Raw genomic sequence first — 18,387 nt, 5'->3', positions numbered from 1 at the left:
CTCCTGTGATCTGTCCTATGTCAGGCATGGAGCAAGCGGTAATATGTACTGTGGACAATACTAATTTTTGCAGAGTCCAAAACTGTTGTTGTATATTATTTGGTAACATAGCCAGAAATCCTTGGCCAGGATACTATTTGTATTAGGCAAGGTCTAGCCAGGAAGGGGAACCTCTCCTTTCAAACAGAGATAAGTTATATAGCCATTGGGTTATGCAGGTATTGGAAGAGCTGGGAAATCAAATGAGATGATGAGGTAACACAGAGATGGTCAGAGCAGGAAGACCTTACAACCCCAGGGTGCGACACTGAACCAGACACTGGGGCAATAGCTGAAACCAAGGTCAGACACCTTGGTTCTCACTGGCACCGTGGAGGGTGGAGCTGTTGCGCATCTAGGCTGTGGAGGAGATACAGCCATTGCCGAGATGGACAGGATACTGTCCAAAGCAGAGAGAGCAAAAGGGAAAACTACCCTGGCATCTCCTATCTTTCCCACCTAGTCTTCTACCAGCACCTTCCATTGGTAGGACCTCCCAGCATCCAGAGGGCAATGGTTCCTCAGCTTTATGGGACCCTGAGAAACCAAACAAGCAAGGGAAGCAGGAAGACAGTGGACCAGTGCAATTCTTAGGTTTTTTCCAACTGTTCCCCAATTATTAAGTATTTGGGTTCAAATTAATCCTGTATTATTGGACGCTTGGTTTATTTTAACTTTTCCCTGTTACAACCCCCACAGAGAAGAATAAAAAAACTGAACATAAATTAGAAAGTGTTTAAAAGCAAATTCTGAAAAACAGACAAAATTTTAAGAAACTTAAGAGGATTATAAAACTACCAGTTGGGGATGAGATTGGAAAAAGTGACTATGTGTCTTAGTTTCTGACCAAAATTATGTTCTAACCAAATTATCATGTTGGCCATCTTCATTTGGGCTATATATTTTGTCACCAAAGGGGCCAGTGGTGATAATAGCTACCGTGTTTCCCTGAAAATAAGACCTACCCCGAAAATAAGCCCCAGTTAAGATCGTCAACCAGTACGCATTTAGTACGTTATGACGATGTTCCAGAAGAAGATGACATGACTGTATTTGAATAAATGTAGATTGTTGTACATGAAAAAATAAGACATCCCCTGAAACTATGCCCTAATGCGTCTTTTGGAGCAAAAATTAATATAAGACCGGGTCTTATTTTGGGGGAAACATAGTACCTCACTTTTTGCCAAAAACTCCACAAGCCACAAGCATTCTTAGTGTTAGTCCTCCCCCTTTAAGTAAACCTCACCTAGACCAACCAGCAACACAGCAAAGCAGAGAAGCCTGGACTGCCCTGATTTTCTTGCATCACTAAAGACAGCATCACCAGCACCACCTTGGAGTTTGTTAGAAACGCACATTATCAGGCCCACTCAGACCCAGGTGGATTCCTTATGGACCCCATGCCCTCTACCCCTCTGTGTGTCCACCAGGATCCCCACCACTGCGACACACACACCCCAGTTTTTATTCAATAATGAAATGCATCTCGTCTGCTCCAGACAGGAACCTACTCCCAGGAATTACAGTCCAGAGAATAGTTGCATAGTTTCTCAAACTTTTTCCCTCAAACAGTTCCCACCAAGCGTACGGAAGGATCTGGGGGTGCTGGTGAGGCATCTAGAGGGCTGACCATTAGCTACTCACAATTTCTGTACGCCTTTTGTTTAATTCTAATACATGCAAATTTTGCCTTTTCAAACACAGTATTCTGAATTTATTGTTAAAAAAATAATGGACTTCTTCCCAAAAATTTGGCCATATGTATTTTGTGGTTTATCTTTACCTCCTGCTGCATGGCCAAATATCCTATTCAGAAGATGGGGCCCCAAGACTAGCTCATGTCATGGGCGGGCCTTGGGGTCCCGGGGGAAGAACTGGACCTTTCCATACCCACAGGTGCCTTCCACCCCCATCCTCTTCCACAGAATTATTGTCCAGATGTACAGGTGCAAGAGAGCAATCTGAACTCAGCCATTTGGGGAGTTGATGAGCAGCCATTGTGACAAAAGAGACCTTATAGAATTGCAGGAGACTTTGATCCCATAGTGGTGTGGCCAGACTATAGATTAAACTTCATGCCTGGCCGAGCTGAGGAGGCCCTGCCATATAGTGGTACCATGGCCACCAGGAGTTAAAGGTGACAGTATTGTCTGAAGTATTTACCACGTCACCTACTGCCTAACTTTGCCACATGGCAACACACCTACACTATTTGTGCTCCAATTCTCCTGTTTTTCTGAGGCCTTTCTCATACCAAGTCACTCTTGAAATTAGATTAAATAACCACTATATACTGCCATCTGGTGGTGAATGGATAAAACCACACCTATGAAATTCGGTTAGAACCCAAATCAAGGCGATCCAGTTCCCTTTCGCAAAAAAAAAAGCTACAGGATCACAGGCTGCTTCTTATTGTGTAATCCAGTGGACTCAGAAAACAACAGAACCTACCAATTAATAGGAAATATTATATTACAGATACAATATACATAATTATATAAATATTATATAATATAAACATATATAATATAATCAGGAAATATTAATAGAGACAATAGCAACAGCATTAATAATAGCTATACTGTACCACTTTCTAACTTTCATGTCCATTTACTTATCTATAAAATACCAGTTTCCACCTTAAAGGGTTATTGTAAAGTTGAAATGAACGAGGACATGAAAATACCTAAAAGAGTTCTTGATGCACAGTAAGCACTCAACTGTTACCTACTTATTATAATTATTAATAAGTACTGGCCATATGCCAGACATTATAATAAATGCCTTACATACTTTTGTCTCATCTGATTTTCAAAACAATCCTGACAAACAGGAATTATTATTACCATTGGGCAGATTAGACAACTAATGCTCTCAGAGGCTTAGAAATCTGCCTAAAGGTCAGAAAGCTAATAAGTGGTGGAGGTGGAATTGGAACCCACAACTCTAGATTTTTCATGTAACCATTCTGCTGGACTGCCAGTGTGTTACGATGAATCCTCCTGAATGTTTATATAAGTGCCATCCCGCTTCGCGCGCGCGCGCGCGCGCACACACACACACACACACACACAACTATTAAATTTTCTCAGGGAACACTCAGGATACCATTTTGTCCCCAGAACTTAGCACAGTGCCTGATACATGCCAGGGTTCAGTGGACGTCAGTGAAGGCACAGTGTAACAATGGTGACAAGTCATGAAAAAAATCTGTCTTAAGGACCACAGACTAATGACATCAGAAAAGAAAAAAACAAGGTATCAGATCTTGAATAGAGGAAAATATCATATGAAATGTTTATAGGATTCATCAACATGATTGTAAATGCTAGTATAAGGACTATAGGAAATAAAAATGGAATGACATTACCATTATAGTATTAAAAAAAAAAGTCTTGTTTCCCCATTTGACACAGAAATCAAGAGTCCTGTACACGTAGCAGCAGTAAGGTCATGAGACCAGGACCTGGCTTATTCCTTAGAGTTGAGGCAATGGAGATGCCATCGGAACAGTGTAGACACCTCTTCAGGTGAACAGCACCAGCCTTGGAAAAGGACAGGGAGGCAGCCTTTTAAGTAAATTCCATTTTTCCCGAAAGTAAGACCTACCCGAACCATCAGCTCTAATGCGTCTTTTGGAGCAAAAATTAATAGAAGACCCGGCGGTGTTATGTTATGTTATGTTATGTTATGTTATGTTATGTTATGTTATGTTATGTTATGTTATGTTATGTTATGTTATGTTATGTTATACATGGTCTTATATTATAGTAAAATAATACCGGGTCTTCTATTAATTTTTGCTCCAAAAGACGCATTAGAGCTGATGGTCCGGCTAGGTCTTATCTTCAGGGAAACACGGTTTGCATGGACCCAGGGCAGCCTTTCATCAAGAAATACCAACTTCAACCCTGACATTTCACCCTCAGAAACTGATTCCTTTGGCTCCTGAAAACATAATTTTTACATCATTTCCTATTAAAATACAGTTCTACCGGGAGACCAAGACCCACCAGCCGGTGCTCTGGGACCCACTGGGAGCCCTCTGGCCAAGTAACCTGCACCTCCCTGGCCCATTCCAGTGGAGAGGGGGGTTCAGCAGATGCACCTCCTCCTCCCTCACAGGGTCCCCCCGCCTGAGTCCTCATCCCTCCCAGGGACATTGCTGTTACACTGTCTCCGCATCTCAAGACCCCAGCAGTTCCTCCTGGCAGAGAGGCCGAGGAGACTCCTACTAGACAGCTGCAGACTTAAGGGAATGAGATGGAGAACTTGGGGCCTGGACGGAGGGAACAGTAGGAAAAGCGTCTTACATCCAGTTAGGACCATAGGTGGGTGAGTGTGGACTTTGAACCCAAATACACCTCAACAGTAGCATGATGGGGTGGTTTACAAACCGTTGAGCGGGGTTCCCCACCTGCAAAAGGGTCATATTGGTGCCTGCGTGGCAGTATAATCTCAGGATTCAATGAGGTAACTATGTAAACCAAGTTAAAGAGTTCCCCTTCTTCCTCGATTCACCATTTAGATTGTTGGATGTGGGAGAGAGCTTTGATGTCATGGACTCATGTTGAAAGATGGAGGAATCAAAAGATTCAACAGCTTTCCCGCATCTCCGAGGTTGGTGAGGGAGCCGCTGCCAGGACACCTGGCACAGACTTTGCCTGGCTGAGTTCACCCAAACACCACATTACACTGTTAGCTCAGGGCACGCAACTCCCTCTGATGATTGGGACTGTCGTTTCGACAGTTGTTTTCCTCAACATATTCCACAAAATACAGGTTTTGTTGGTTAAGAAGTCTTTCGTGGGGGGAAAAAAAAAACAGGTTGTGTGGTCATATAATTTTGGGAAATCCTGGGTTATACAAAGTGAAACAGTTCTTTCTCATAACTATGAATGTGTTCATCTTTACTCTCTGCTATTCCCAAACCTATCTGACCAGGAACCCTTTTGGGGCAGTGGGAGGACCCACAAACACATCTACACACAGACATCCCATCAAAGCCAGTTCTCGGTGATGCTAACATTTATATCATAGGGCATCAACTGTTGAGAATGCATGAAATAGACTGTTTGGTGGTGCTGGTAAAGGTCTTCAAATGGTCTTTCAGGTTCTCCAAAGTCACTGAAGCTCAGCCTCTTTAGGAGAAAGGAAAGCACATCAGAATAATCTGTCCCAGAGAGTTTTCAAAGCCTGCCCAGAAAGGTTGTAGTGGTTCTGCCAAGGAAATAGATTGGGTAATGAAGAATTTATCTTCTTGTCCTTTTTCAACTATAGATTGAGTATTGACTGTGAAGTTGGGCAGGCAGCCTTTAGTCGCTTGTATAAAGCAGCTGGTAGTTCGTTCCTTCAGGCCTGATAGATACCATGTTTCCCCGAAAATAAGACCAGGTCTTATATTAAGTTTTGCTCTAAAAGACGCATTAGGGCTTCTGTTCAGGGGATGTCCTCCTGAAAAATCATGCTAGGGCTTATTTTCCAATTAGGTCTTATTTTGGGGGAAACACGGTATTTTCATTCATTCCTCTTGCGTCCAGGAGCTCAGTGCTCAGAAGCGACTCACTAAATATTGGTCAACTTCACCAGCTGACTAGGTTACATGAAATCCCAATGGTTTTCTAGAAACATTGTTGGCCATTTGGTTCAAAACGGAGCTGTGATTTAAACATTTAATTTTATTCTGTCTCTCTTCCAAGCAGTCCAACGTCTATAAATTCAAACCACTTTCCAGCAGCTGCTTTAAAAGCTCGTAGAATAGAGCCCCTGAAGCAGAATAGCCTTGACCTTGGAATTGCTTAAGGGAAGTTTTGCTGTTTCCCAAACAGGGATGGGGAAACCACGGTCCCACCCCTCTCTCTCAATGCATGCACTTGGCTTTTTATTTTGGACCACAGGGTAGTGTGAGATTTGATCATGGAAAGGAAGACCCTCTATTGGAATAATAACTTCTACAGTGTCGTACCCATCACTCATTCATTCTCACCTGTCACTCACCAGCTGTCCTTCCTTTGAATAGCAAGTAGGAAGTGCTCTGTGTGAGCTGGCCACTAAGCCGGGTTAGGCATTGCCTGTGGGGAGCGTGGGTTGAGTAGGGTGGGCAGACAGCTGACGAACTCCACAGCACGAGACCGGAAGTCCCTGTCTCAGATGCAGCAGTCTGAGGACTGGAACCACACATGTGCCTCGAGGGTTGTGGGCCTGGGACTGACTAATAAGAAACGGTCTCCAGTGCATACTGAAAAGGACAGCTAAATTCAGAAAGGCCGGCGGCATTTTGATGAGCTCATTTACACTTCTTTTTTTCTCTTTTAACTTTTTCTGTTGACATTATTTCAGACATACAGGAAAGTTACAAGAAAAGCACAAAGAATCCCCATATCTCCTCTACCCAGAGTTCCCAAATGTTAACATTTACTACATTAACTTCATTTTTCTCTTACTCTTTTTACTCACACATACACGCACACACACACACACACATTTTTTCCCTGAATCATTTTAATAAGTTTCAGATCCCCTGCTCCTTACTCCTAAATACTTAACTCTGTATTTCCTAAGAACAAGGGCTTTTTCTTATATAACCCCGGTACAATGACTGAAATCAGGAAATGAATGTTGATTTAATACCATTACCTAATCTACAACGGCAGTCCTTGCCTGCTGGATAGAGCCTTGTTCTACATTCCCTTGATTTCCTGGTGAATACTCAGTTTCTCTGCCTGGTTAGCAAACTCCTGGCTCGCCCCAGTCTCCCCCCTTCTTCCCAGCAAGAAGACTTGACTGGTAACTGGCGGGACATTGCTAGGTCCATCTTCAAGCACGGGACTGTTTAACTTCAACACAAAACACAGGACAGAGTCAACCCCCAACACAGGACTCCAGGAGCTGGCAGGTGCCAGTGGTGAGGGATACGCCACGCTAACGGTATTTGCTTTTCCTCTGTGTAAACAAGGTGATGGTGGTGAAGGATTTGCCCTTTGCTTTTCTGTTCCTCTTTTATACTCCAAAGAGAAAGCAAATTTTGATTCTGCTCAGTAATAAAAGGCAACTGACAGCTGATTTCTCACCTTTAAGCTAGCTGTCGTCAATGGGGTGGAAGGAAGGGGGAGGGCAGAGGAAGTAGACAGGCTGCCCATTTTGAACTCAGTCTTCAAAAGGACATATATTTTTTCCATTTCCATATGTCACGCTGGACAAGGGGTGTTTCCTTTTTGCATCTGGCAATGGGAGACCACCTCACGAAAAGCAAGGTGTCTTAGGTTGGTGCAAACGTATTAATACCGTTTAAAGGGTTAAAAATAATTGCCAAAAAAAATGTAATAACTTTTGCACCAGCCTAATAGATGTGGGAGTGACATATGAAAAGAGAAATAAATTGAATTTGACATTAGGAATCATCCTATAAGTAAGAATAATTGTAGATATGGGTAGGCAGGGGATTGGGTGTAACTACATTAGTCCTCACCCTTTTCTTCAGTGGTCACACAACCTTGGACACTAGAGCCAGTCTCACTGAGAGAAGGAATATCCCTGGGGAAGGAAAACATAGGGCCAGGTGAGAGAGGGCAGAGCCTCTAACCAGGAAGAGGTTGCCTCCATAGAGCTTGTGAGAGGCGCAGAGCATAGCCCTCTGGTACGCAACGCGGTCTGTAGGAAACCCATGTGGTGTGCCCTAAAGGGAGGCAGTGGGGGACGGAAACTTGATCCCGAAAAGAGAACCACCAAAACACCCTTTACAATTGCATGGCTTTGAAGAAAAATATAGATCCTGTGGTTTACATTGGGGAAAGGGAGGGGAGCCTAAAAGCCACAGATGGTGTGTGAATTATATAAGAAACGAGGAAGTAGTGGCTCCCGAATTGGGCTATGAAATCTCAGCGTCATTGCATCTCGACGCATGTTGCTTGTGTGGCCACAGCCACAGCAGCAGAGAGTGGGGACAGATTCTCCAGCTCTAGCCTGGCGAGGGTTCCCCAAAGTTGACCTTAGTCTCTGCGACGCTGGGAACACAAGGTGTCACTCACGACGTGCCTCTTTCTTTCAGAAGAAAACCTTCCCTATGTGCAGCTCTTGAACTCACCATCCTAAAGTTGACCTATCTGATCTTTTCCAATGATTAATATTTCACAATTGCTTCAATTGCTTTATTTTGACCTACAGTCTGCCTTCTCTCAAACACTTCAAAGCCTTTTTTTCTTTTTCTTTGGGCCCCCTATCCTGGCTGGTTGGGGTTTTTTGTTTGTTTTGCTTTGTTTTGTTTTGTTTTAGCACCCAAGATAAACAAAGGTACTGCCAGCATGGAAGGGGGCAGGATTTTAGAGCAGGGTGTGGAAGGGGGAGGCCTGGAGGTGAGGTTCATATAGTACTTTTTATCCTATTCATCCAGCTGATACACGAATTATTAGCAGAAAATGGACACAAATGGGGAGCAGAGGCTGAATACAGAATCCTGGGCTTTGCAAATGGAGTAATTTAAGAAGGAAAAGGTTGTACACACATTACTGGCTAAACTCCAGTGATTTCTCTGTGGAACTTCTAGTCACTTGGGGTTTGTGTCTTTCAATTGGTGCCACAGTTTGATAGAAATATACCCTTTGGCCCTTAAGCGAGAAACAAGTATTCCGTAGTGTTCTTAATGCTCTTGTTTGTATGTCCATGTCATGGCAACTAGATTGCATCTTTCTTAGGTGTGGGGCCTCCATCATTTTTTTAAAGCACACTGTATGCTTTAATAAGTATATGCTGAGTAATAAGTATATGTTTATTATGACTATTAACTCGTATATTCCCCAACAATGCCATGCACTAGATATGTTATCCCCATTTACAGATGAAATACTGTAGCTGAGGCCCAAAGTCACACAGCCAGTAAGAGGCAAAGTTGGGCTCTGAACTAGATGATCCAAGCAAATCTCCCCATCTCAGATCTGTGATCATGCTGCATAGATTTGTTTTTTTAGCATTCACAAGTTTCAGAGATTAAGATGTGGATATCTTGGGGCGGGGAGGGCATCAGCCCTCCATAGGAGGTTATTTGTGGATTTGATCTATCAGTGTAAACCTAGTCCCCTATAAGCAACCAACAAGTCTGTACTTCTTAGGTACTTTCTCTGTGGTAAAGGCTTATGAAGTAGCATCCTGGGAAATTCATCCATGACTGAAAGAAGAAAAGAAAGAGAACAAGGGAGGCAGTGACACAGCCAGCAATGAATGATCTCTCTCCTCCAAGTGCACGCATCTTATAGAGACAGAGGGACTGGAGCTTTAGATTATGTTATTGGCTTGTCTTTTTAAAGGTTGTAGATATTAGAAATGGAGAACAACTTAAAGATTCTTTCACACTCATTTTTAGGATTTTTAGAGGAAAGACCAGAACAATGTGGTTGGTTGGTTTTTACATGAAGAGAAGATTTTATTCAGAGGGCAATTATCAGGAAAATAATGCAACCTTGGGAAAGGGCGGGGGGCAGTGGACAGGTGGGAAAGGAGAGCAACACAGACCTGGGTCCACCTGCCACCAGGAAGTCCAAAAGGGCATATGCTTGAACTGCAACAAAATGGAATTGATAAATTCTAGCCAGGATTGGCCCAGGGATAGAAAAGGCAAAGCAGGAGCAGTTTTTAGTCCAAGTAAAGCTTGTGGTGATGACTCTGGCCGTCACCTCCTCAGGTCTGTAACATGGAACACAGATTAGCTGCCTTATCCTGATGTCCTTTAATACTGGAATAGTTAATCCCCCGGCAAGGGAGCCTCTCACTCTCACATCTCCTGCTACTGCACGGTGGCTGCACCCTAGTTAGTTTCCTGTATCCCCAGAGAAGGCAGTAGACTAGAAAATGCACTGATCCTTTTCAATCCGACCGTTCTGTCCCTAGTGTTGTTCAGCCTGTATTTCCTCATTTGCAAAATGGAGATGGCATACGTAATTCTTAGGGTATGGGAAAGGGTCAGGCACAAAGACCCACAAGACATTAATGCTTGAGAACTATGAAATACTGATTATCAATACCTAAGGACATTCGAGTACCTCCCTGACCCACTAACTTTGAGTACCTAGGAAAGAAAAAGCAAATTTCTATTAAAATGTCATTCACTATGTTTTCTTTTTTTCACACTTTCTTTTCCAGATGGTAACAAAAAATAATCCAGATGGGGTGCAGGTGCTGTAAAATGATACAAAGGTAAAGTTAAAAAAAAATACCTCAATCGAATGGAGGAATGCTTGATTACCAAGGTGTCACTTTTAAAGACCCTGCATGGATTCAGTGCATTTACCCACCGTGGGGCATAACTAGCATTGCCAGGAAATTAAGAGTTTGGAACTCCTTGGATATCATTTAAGAGGATATCCTAGATTGTAGATGTGGCCTAGATTGTAAACTGCATCTGAAATGGCATCACTGAAAACAAATCACTCCAGTCACATACCTCTATGTTTCTAATATTGTCCAGATTCTATTTCATAAAAATTTGGGTAGCAAATAGAATTCTACATAAAATAAAGAGGAAAAAATGAACTGATGATTTTGCTTCCTTTACAAATAAAATCATCTTTATTATTGTAGTTCTATTCCCTATCTGTATCTGTATACATATACACATATTTTTTACATATATATTTTTTTTTACATATACATATATATACATACACACAAATATACATATATACATTTTACTCCACTGTAATCATAGTGTAATCTTAGGCTTTATTCAAACAACATTTATTATAGGTATCTTTCATGTTAGTCCAGAGTTCTCATTTATCATTCCAGTGACTGTATAATATTCCATTGAGGTAATATATACCATCACAACTTAACCACTTATTTCCCTATTATTGGACATTTGTTTGACTTACTATTTACTTTTTGTTTGTTTCTTTTTAAATTCTATGAACCACTTTGTAATTTACCTCCTTCCCGCCCTGTTTTGGATTTCTTCTGAAGATCTATTTCCAGGGGCAGAATATTTTTACACCAACTATATCTATTTGATTTAGACACACATATAAGCTTAAAAAAGTAATCACAGAAATTAACAGGACGGGAAGAAAGCAGATCCTATAGTAGAAAGTATTAATGAAAGGTCATGATTAATAAAGTTATTAATAAAGTTAATGATTCACCCGACTGATCTTCATTATTCTCACCCCAGCTATCTCTTCGATCCAGTTCAAGTGCCCTCCCCTGGCTACGTCAACGAAGTGAGCAGCTGCAAGTTAGACGAAGACGGCACCGTTAAATTAAAAGGCAAACAGAGCCCCGAAGTCCTGGTGCATAAAAATGCGGTGCCGAGAGAGGGTCTGAAGAGGACTTTGAGCAGAAGCAGAGCAGCTGGTCCGCAGGAGCCCTGCTGGCCTCACCAAGGAGCACTCCCGCAAGGGGACACCGGAGGGGGACCCTCTGCGGTGAAGACTGGGGGTACCATCAATGGCATTGGCCCCGCGGCAGCTCTGCAGCCCACTGGGGATCCTGGGCCCCACCAGGGTGGCTGGGGGTCCTGGGCCAGTCCCGCGGACAGCATGCACCCGACTCAACCCTTTCTCGACGGAGGGGGCACCAGGGCACAGGCCTCTGTGCTGCCGGACTCAGAAGAGACCCAGGTCATCCACAATGGACACTCTCGAGCCCCTTCCGAGGCAGAATGCCCTGCCGTGGAAGTACAAGACCGTGTCCTCCAGATACCAGCCCCAGATTACCCTCAACGTTGGGGCTCAGCTGGAGACAACGGGGATCACGAAGAAAAGGATTGCCTTTTCAAGAGCCATACGGAGGAGGAGCCCCTGGAGGGAATGCGCCCCGGGGCGGGGGAGCAGGGCTGGAATCTGCCCTTCTCCGTGCAGAGAAGCTGGGATTCATTAAACGAGGCCGTGGCCGCAGAGGTCCTTAGCGTCTACTTGAAAGAGGGTCCTGCCCAGGCCGCGTCTGGGGTTGATTCGAGAAACGGGTCAGAGGATGCCCACGGCTCCGCGGGAGACAGTGGGGAGACAGCGGACGAGGACGCGGAGGTGGCAGAAGCCCTCGCAGCTCTCGAAGCAGCGACTGCAGGAGAAGACGTGGACGAGGTGGATTAGAGGAGAGGCTTTACGCAGGCCAAGGAGCTAGTGTCACGGGCGTTTCCAGATGTGTTTGCTTCCTCGTGGTCGCTGAGCTGATTCTCTGCTGCGTGCACGGGTGCAGCTTCACCAGTTGTTTACAGCCAGCATCTGTTCTGATGATTGTGAGTTTGTCGAATATTGAGAGCATCCCTGTGGAGATGGGCTGTCACTCAGGACATGAGAACAAAACCCAGAGTAGGTCATGGTGCCGGGTGGCTAGAAATTAAACATCCTGCTGCCAACCCACAAAGCTTCCCTGCACCCCGGGAACGTCTGGTACAGGTGTTCTTGAGAAAGCTCTGAAATCCCAGCACTTAATCCCAAGAGCACAGACTCACAGAACCTTCTGTTCGACTGTCAATTCTTTATCTTGCCTTTGAGAGCCAAACGTTGTTGGATGCAAACTGGAAAAGGTAACTACTACCCCCACTTAAAGTGCCTATTGTGTCATCAGAGCATGGCTTACCTTCAGGGACAATCACCCAGGGAACTAATAACTAACCACTTGTTTGACAGCAAGTTAAGCTCAGCGGCTTTCAGGGTGGAGCCGCAGCCACTAGTAAACAAATGGTTAGTTATTAGCTATGGTATTAAGATAACTTGACCTTAACTTTTTTTACATTATTACTTTTTAAATCTCCTTTGGGATAGGGGAGGCTGGTCAAAATAATTCTTAAAACTGCTTGTCATATTTGGGTTTGAAGTTCATGGAACCACAGATTCCATGAAGATTTGGAATCGCAAAGAGATATATGGAGTGTTTTATGCCATTTAATGTCTGATTCTGATTAAAATATAACAACATATACTGCTGCCTGTCATAAGTCAATGGTGGTTCTAATTTTCCCAGACTGAGTGTCAATGACCCTTGATGTTTCTTTCAATTTAAAGAGCTAGACTACTAAAACCACAGTTGAGGAGGAAACCAGGTCGGTTTGCTGAGAAGGGCTTTGGCTCTCTGCCCCTGGGGTCCAAACTCTCGACACCATGACTACGTACATGTGCCTTAAAGATGAACAAACCTGCTCTGGGTTTCAGCCTTCTAATTTATACAAAACAGGGACAGCCATTCTACATGGCTTGATGGAGAATTTATAGGATGACCAAGACTAGAAAAAAAGAAACATGGAAGATGCTATAGTACGGTATTTCATAACAGGCTCTGAAATCGGACTGGCCTTGATTTGATTTCCAGCTTTGCCACATGACCTTGGCCAAGTAATTTATCCCCTCTATTTGCCTATCTGTTAAGTGAGAATAATAATAGTATGCACACATAAAGATTAAACAAGATTACGCAGGTGTTTTCAGCACAATGCCTGGCACACAGCAAGCACGCAATAAAATGATAAGTCTTATTAATTAAAAACATATCCTTTAAATGAATTTCTACATCGTCACAACTGAAAACTCTAATACTGTGAAGTATCTACAACGTCACCACTGCATTTTGGTAATCATTCAACATAAAACATGATTTCTGAGCCTTCCAGCATCTTTAAGTATGGTATCCTTGAAAATGCTTAACAGACATACATACATTACCCTGGGTTTGTTTGGTGACAAACCATCTCTACATACAAGGCTATTCAGAGCCCTTAAAAGATAAACTGTTGCCATTGTTAATTGCATTGTAGATACGTTTGCTATTGTATTTAGTACACCAAGTGCTTACTATTTCAGAGTGTTTCCTTCAACAGTTTCCCAAGTATATCTGCTGAGATTAGGTCCCACATGTGATAAATGGCTTATAAAAATAAAGATTTACCTCTTAGTAAAAAAAGTCTGGATGTAGCGTTTCGGACTGGTAGTGTGTCCCATGGGATCAGTGACACATGTTCCTTTTGTTATCTTGGCTTCCTTCTCAAGATCACTTTGTAGTCCAAAATGGCTGCTGGGACTCCAGTCATTACATTTGCTTTCTATGTAGGAAAAACAATAAAGGTTCAGAAGATCTCCCTCTCTATGAAGGACCTCCTGGAGGTATCATTCAACCCTTCCATTTGTACCTCATTGGTCAACATCTGGTCATTTGGTCACGTCTAGCTGCAAGGAAGGCTAAGAAAACTTATCTTTTCTAGCTGTGTGTATGGCTTTCCCAAGTAAATTCAGGATTCAGCTACTGAGAAGGGGAAAACAGACACTGAGTTTGGAGGTGGTCAGCTTACAGTGTTTACCACATCAGGTCCTCAAAACAAAAGCCAGGGATAGAGCCAGTTTGCAAGAGGATGGAAGATTATATTTACATTTAGTCGAACACAGTGGGGTTTAAACTTTTGGTCCAGGGGAAGGAAGACTGGATGGACCTCTACAGCCATCTCAACTTCCCACTGGTATCTCAAACAGAAGAATGAAAGAAAAAAATTCAGACGAGAGGGGTAAGGTGAGGTCCTAGTGCAGACAACTCTCTTCCCTTGCCCAGAAACACACTTCTGCATTTACATACGTGCATTATTTTACATTTGAAGACTGCTGCAAATATTTCACCATGATTAAGAACTCCTCTAAGTTTTGAGAATTCTCTTCTATGCAAATAATTTCTTCAAAAAGATTAACAGAAGACCAAGGATTCCAAGTTTTTTGTTTGTTTCTTTGTTTTCTTCTTTTGTTTATGTCAATCCTGGCCACTTGTTTTCACCCCAATATCCAGACTCCTCCAAGGGATGTCAGAGGAAAGTCAAAATCTTTAGGTTGAAAAGCAACTCCAGACTTGAGCTTTATCTACCAGGCTGTCTAGCAGCTGTCTGAGCAGCCTGCTCTATGAGGGTCTTCTTTCTGGGGCCTGGTGCTACCTCGTAACAGAAGAGTAATGCTGACAGCAGTGAGCCTTGGCAAACATTCTAGACAATTTGAAAGCACAGATGCGCTTTGAATGTAAGCCACTGGCTATGATTAGCAGTGAACATTCCAGTTCACGATCTTAGCTAATGGCATTATGTGGATATTTACCATGTTAAATCTTGATTTGGATTTAAGATTTCTATGTTACCTATAGCTTTCTTGAGATAAGAAGTTACATTTCACTTTTTACTGGGGGAAATTGAACTATCATATAAATATGAAAGTAAAGGTTTTCCCCTGGTTTCCAAGGCAAATAATATCAAGTTGTTATAGCTGTCAAACCAGATCCCCAGTAAAATGAAGAGAATTTGAGCTTTCTCACGCACACTCATTTGTCCATGCTTAGTTGTTGGCCATTCACCCTTTCCCTCATACTGCCTCACTCTGCCTCTGACCCAAAGGGTAATATTCTCTCCTCCTAACTCTCCCATCAGTATCTCCAAGCAGGAGAACCTAGGAAGAATGACAGAGGCACCAAATGTAAGTCTGTAAGCAAAGATTTCCTGACGTCCTTAGTTTTGTCATCTGTGCAGACACAGGAATGTGCCCATTTCCAGTCTTGGACTTTATACTTCACCAAGGGGACTCCTATTTTCATGAGGCTTTATGATGAAAATGTGGTAGTTCTTCCTTCCTGTTTATTTTTCTCCCTCTATATTAAATCTCCTTCATTTTAAAATTTTTTATGTTGGAACTAGTGCTAATGAAATGGATATTTTTCATGGTAAATGCTTTCCCTGTTAATTTATGGAAAAAATAAGTTGCTCGTTTATTTACTATGTAAGTTTCTCCAGTGTATAAGGTGTATAGACATATCTAAACGTCAGACTTTTGAAGTCCCCTCAGCTACTTCAAGAAACAACATTTTATGCAAACCCATTAAATATGCTGATTACAGCTGCACATTTAAGTCTGTCACTTGGAGTCAACTATTAGCAATTTTTTTTTCCAATTGAAGTGACTAATAAGTGCCTTTTGCCTGGATCTGGAGTAGCTTATGGCACAAGGTGGGAACTCAATATGTTATTTGTGGAGTGAAAGGGCGAAGCTGTCACAGTACAGTTGTGATATGTTGTCATAAAGGCATAAATGCAGAGCTGCGGGAGTACACGTCTGTATGAATTTGAGAGAAAAGAAATTACATTTATTTTTCGTGGTCTTCACTCTCAGACTTCCCTGCTCCGTTAGAACAGTGAGGCTTTATGGGAGGCTGTGGACAGAAAGTAGAATCTGAACAGCCAGTGAAGGTTTGGTCTCTAGTGAGACCATGTTACCTTCAGGAACTTAATCCCAAATTGAGACAAAAAGCATAAGAAAACCAATGTTTGAGACAAGCAGTGGGAAGCTCGGCTGACCACATTTTTCAGTCAGCTTGAACTCAATCTTTAAAATCCTGGCAAAGAAAGAAAGAAAAGCTATGTATTTCTGTAATGAGACTCAGATGTTGCTTTTCTCTTGACTCCCAATTGTGAGAACAGTACCTGAGGCTGCCTCTGTAGTAACACCTGCAGCCATGCGTCGTGACCTCTAGGCCTTCAGAGGGCACTTCACACATGCACCTCTTTCATTCTCGTAAACCTGGGATGGCATCAGCTTGTGTCTCTTGCTGATGGTATGACCTTGGGTTTAAGTTTCTTAGCTTTTCTGAGCCTCAGTTTTCTCACCTGTGAAATGGGGATCATTCCTACGTCGCAAAGTTGAAAGCAGACATTCTTAAATTTCAGTGTGCTTTTTTATTAAAAAAAAAAAAAAAAAGCCATCCTCTCGGCCTCACTTCTCAGAGATTTGGAGTCAGTAGGTCTTGGGTGGGGCGCTGGCAACTGCAGAGTTGATGTGTAATCTTCCAGGCATATTTAGAGAAACACTAAGACGATGGCAAGATTTGCCACATCCTTTTGATTTTGCACCAGTTAATCAGTAAAAATTTTTGCACTCTTACCCCTAGTACTTTCACAAATACATGTACTATCCTCTTGTAATAATAATGTACTTTATAAAGTAATATTAAGATGAGATAATTAAATATTAGAGTTTTAATATTTTCTTTCTACACCCACGAGTTATGTGAAACCTACTTTGAAAACCACTGATTTAGAAGCTCAAATGAACTATCTATAAGAGCACTTTGTAAATAGACAAAAGCAGACTAATGTAAGTATGGCATACGTACGCATGTAAGCCATACACGTAGAATATGAGCAAACGTGAAAAGGCACATCCCAATAGCACTCATCTGCTGGTCGTCCTTACTTCACCCTTTGAGCCCGATTTTCAGGAAACATGTATTTTCTGCTTTTAAACATTTTTGGAATAGTTGATCTAAAACTAGGGTAAAATATGACCAAGAGACCAAAAGGTAGGAAAAGAATTTTACTTACCTCCCTTATCAAACCTACACATTCCAAACTAATTAATATGAGACAGTTGGTGGACAGGCTGATCAGAATATTTGTTTAGTCTGGATCTTGCTATTTTAAAAGCAAAACCATAAAATTTTCTTTTGATGTCAGTTACCAACCTTAAAAACAAACCAAAAAAAATCCCACAAAAATAATTTCATTTCCAGGATGGAAACAAAAATTTCATCCTTTTCCATTCTACAAAATAGTCCTAAAGCTCTGGAGAATGGGGCGTGTAAACCTTGGTTCTAATATAAGAAAAGAAGATTTCACAGGTCAAGGAGGGTTTATGGTTTCTTCTTCTTAACTAACGTGCTCTCCCTGTCTTAAATGTTGATGCTTACGAAAGAATCAAAAGTTTTCAATTACCCATTTATGAAGCCGTACGATCGTAGGCTCTAACAATTTTATGACATAAGCTATTAGCCAGGAGAGGAACCAAGAATTGTTACAGTATTTAAAATAAAAGTTTGTAGGGGAAAAAAATTTATAACAAGAAAAACATGTCTGCAAAGAAACTATTTTATCATTATTAGCCAAATTGTGCAATTATTGATATGCAAAGCTTATTCAGTAATAATTTCTGGGAGCCACCAAGTTATGGTTTTTGATAGTGCAAATGTAGCTTAACGTTTTTTAAAACTACCCTTTGTTGAGCATTTAGTACAACACATCACCTCACTTAGGTCAACCATTACCCTATGAGTGCTGGTATGATTATCCCATTTCACAGATGGGGGAATGGAGGCTCAAAAAAGCTACATACCTCATTCACAGTCACACAACCAGCCAGTGGCAGAATCTCATTGAACCCAGATTGAACAACAAATTGGTCCTTTTAAGGAAAACATAATACAGCCTCTCTGTGGAGGCAGCCACGTTGCCATTAGACAAAACGATGGGCTGAATAAAATGTGAAACGTCTAAGCAGAGAAAGCTTTTGGTCTCCGTTATTTCATGGAACTCAATGATCACAACAATAAAGTGAATTATGATATCTGAAA

General features: G+C 42.1%; 1 protein-coding gene across 5 annotated transcripts in view; it reads left to right on the top strand.

The window, feature by feature from the left end:
• Positions 1-18,387, top strand: part of PGCKA1 (PDCD10 and GCKIII kinases associated 1) — an 83,066-nt gene extending 64,679 nt beyond the window's left edge. For all 5 annotated transcript variants that reach the window (XM_019741946.3, XM_088792528.1, XM_074322253.2 and 2 more), the window contains 2 exons: positions 10,174-10,227; positions 11,201-18,387. In XM_019741946.3, coding sequence (XP_019597505.2) covers positions 10,196-10,227; positions 11,201-12,119 — 951 coding nt within the window. In that variant the 5' untranslated portion in view covers positions 10,174-10,195 and the 3' untranslated portion in view covers positions 12,120-18,387. The remainder of the gene's footprint in view (positions 1-10,173; positions 10,228-11,200) is intronic.

This window comes from Rhinolophus sinicus, chromosome 1, assembly GCF_057876585.1.
Source record: "Rhinolophus sinicus isolate RSI-liver-muscle chromosome 1, RSI-T2T, whole genome shotgun sequence".
NCBI classification, from domain to species: domain Eukaryota; kingdom Metazoa; phylum Chordata; class Mammalia; order Chiroptera; family Rhinolophidae; genus Rhinolophus; species Rhinolophus sinicus.
This window is presented reverse-complemented; position numbering and strand designations above follow the sequence as displayed.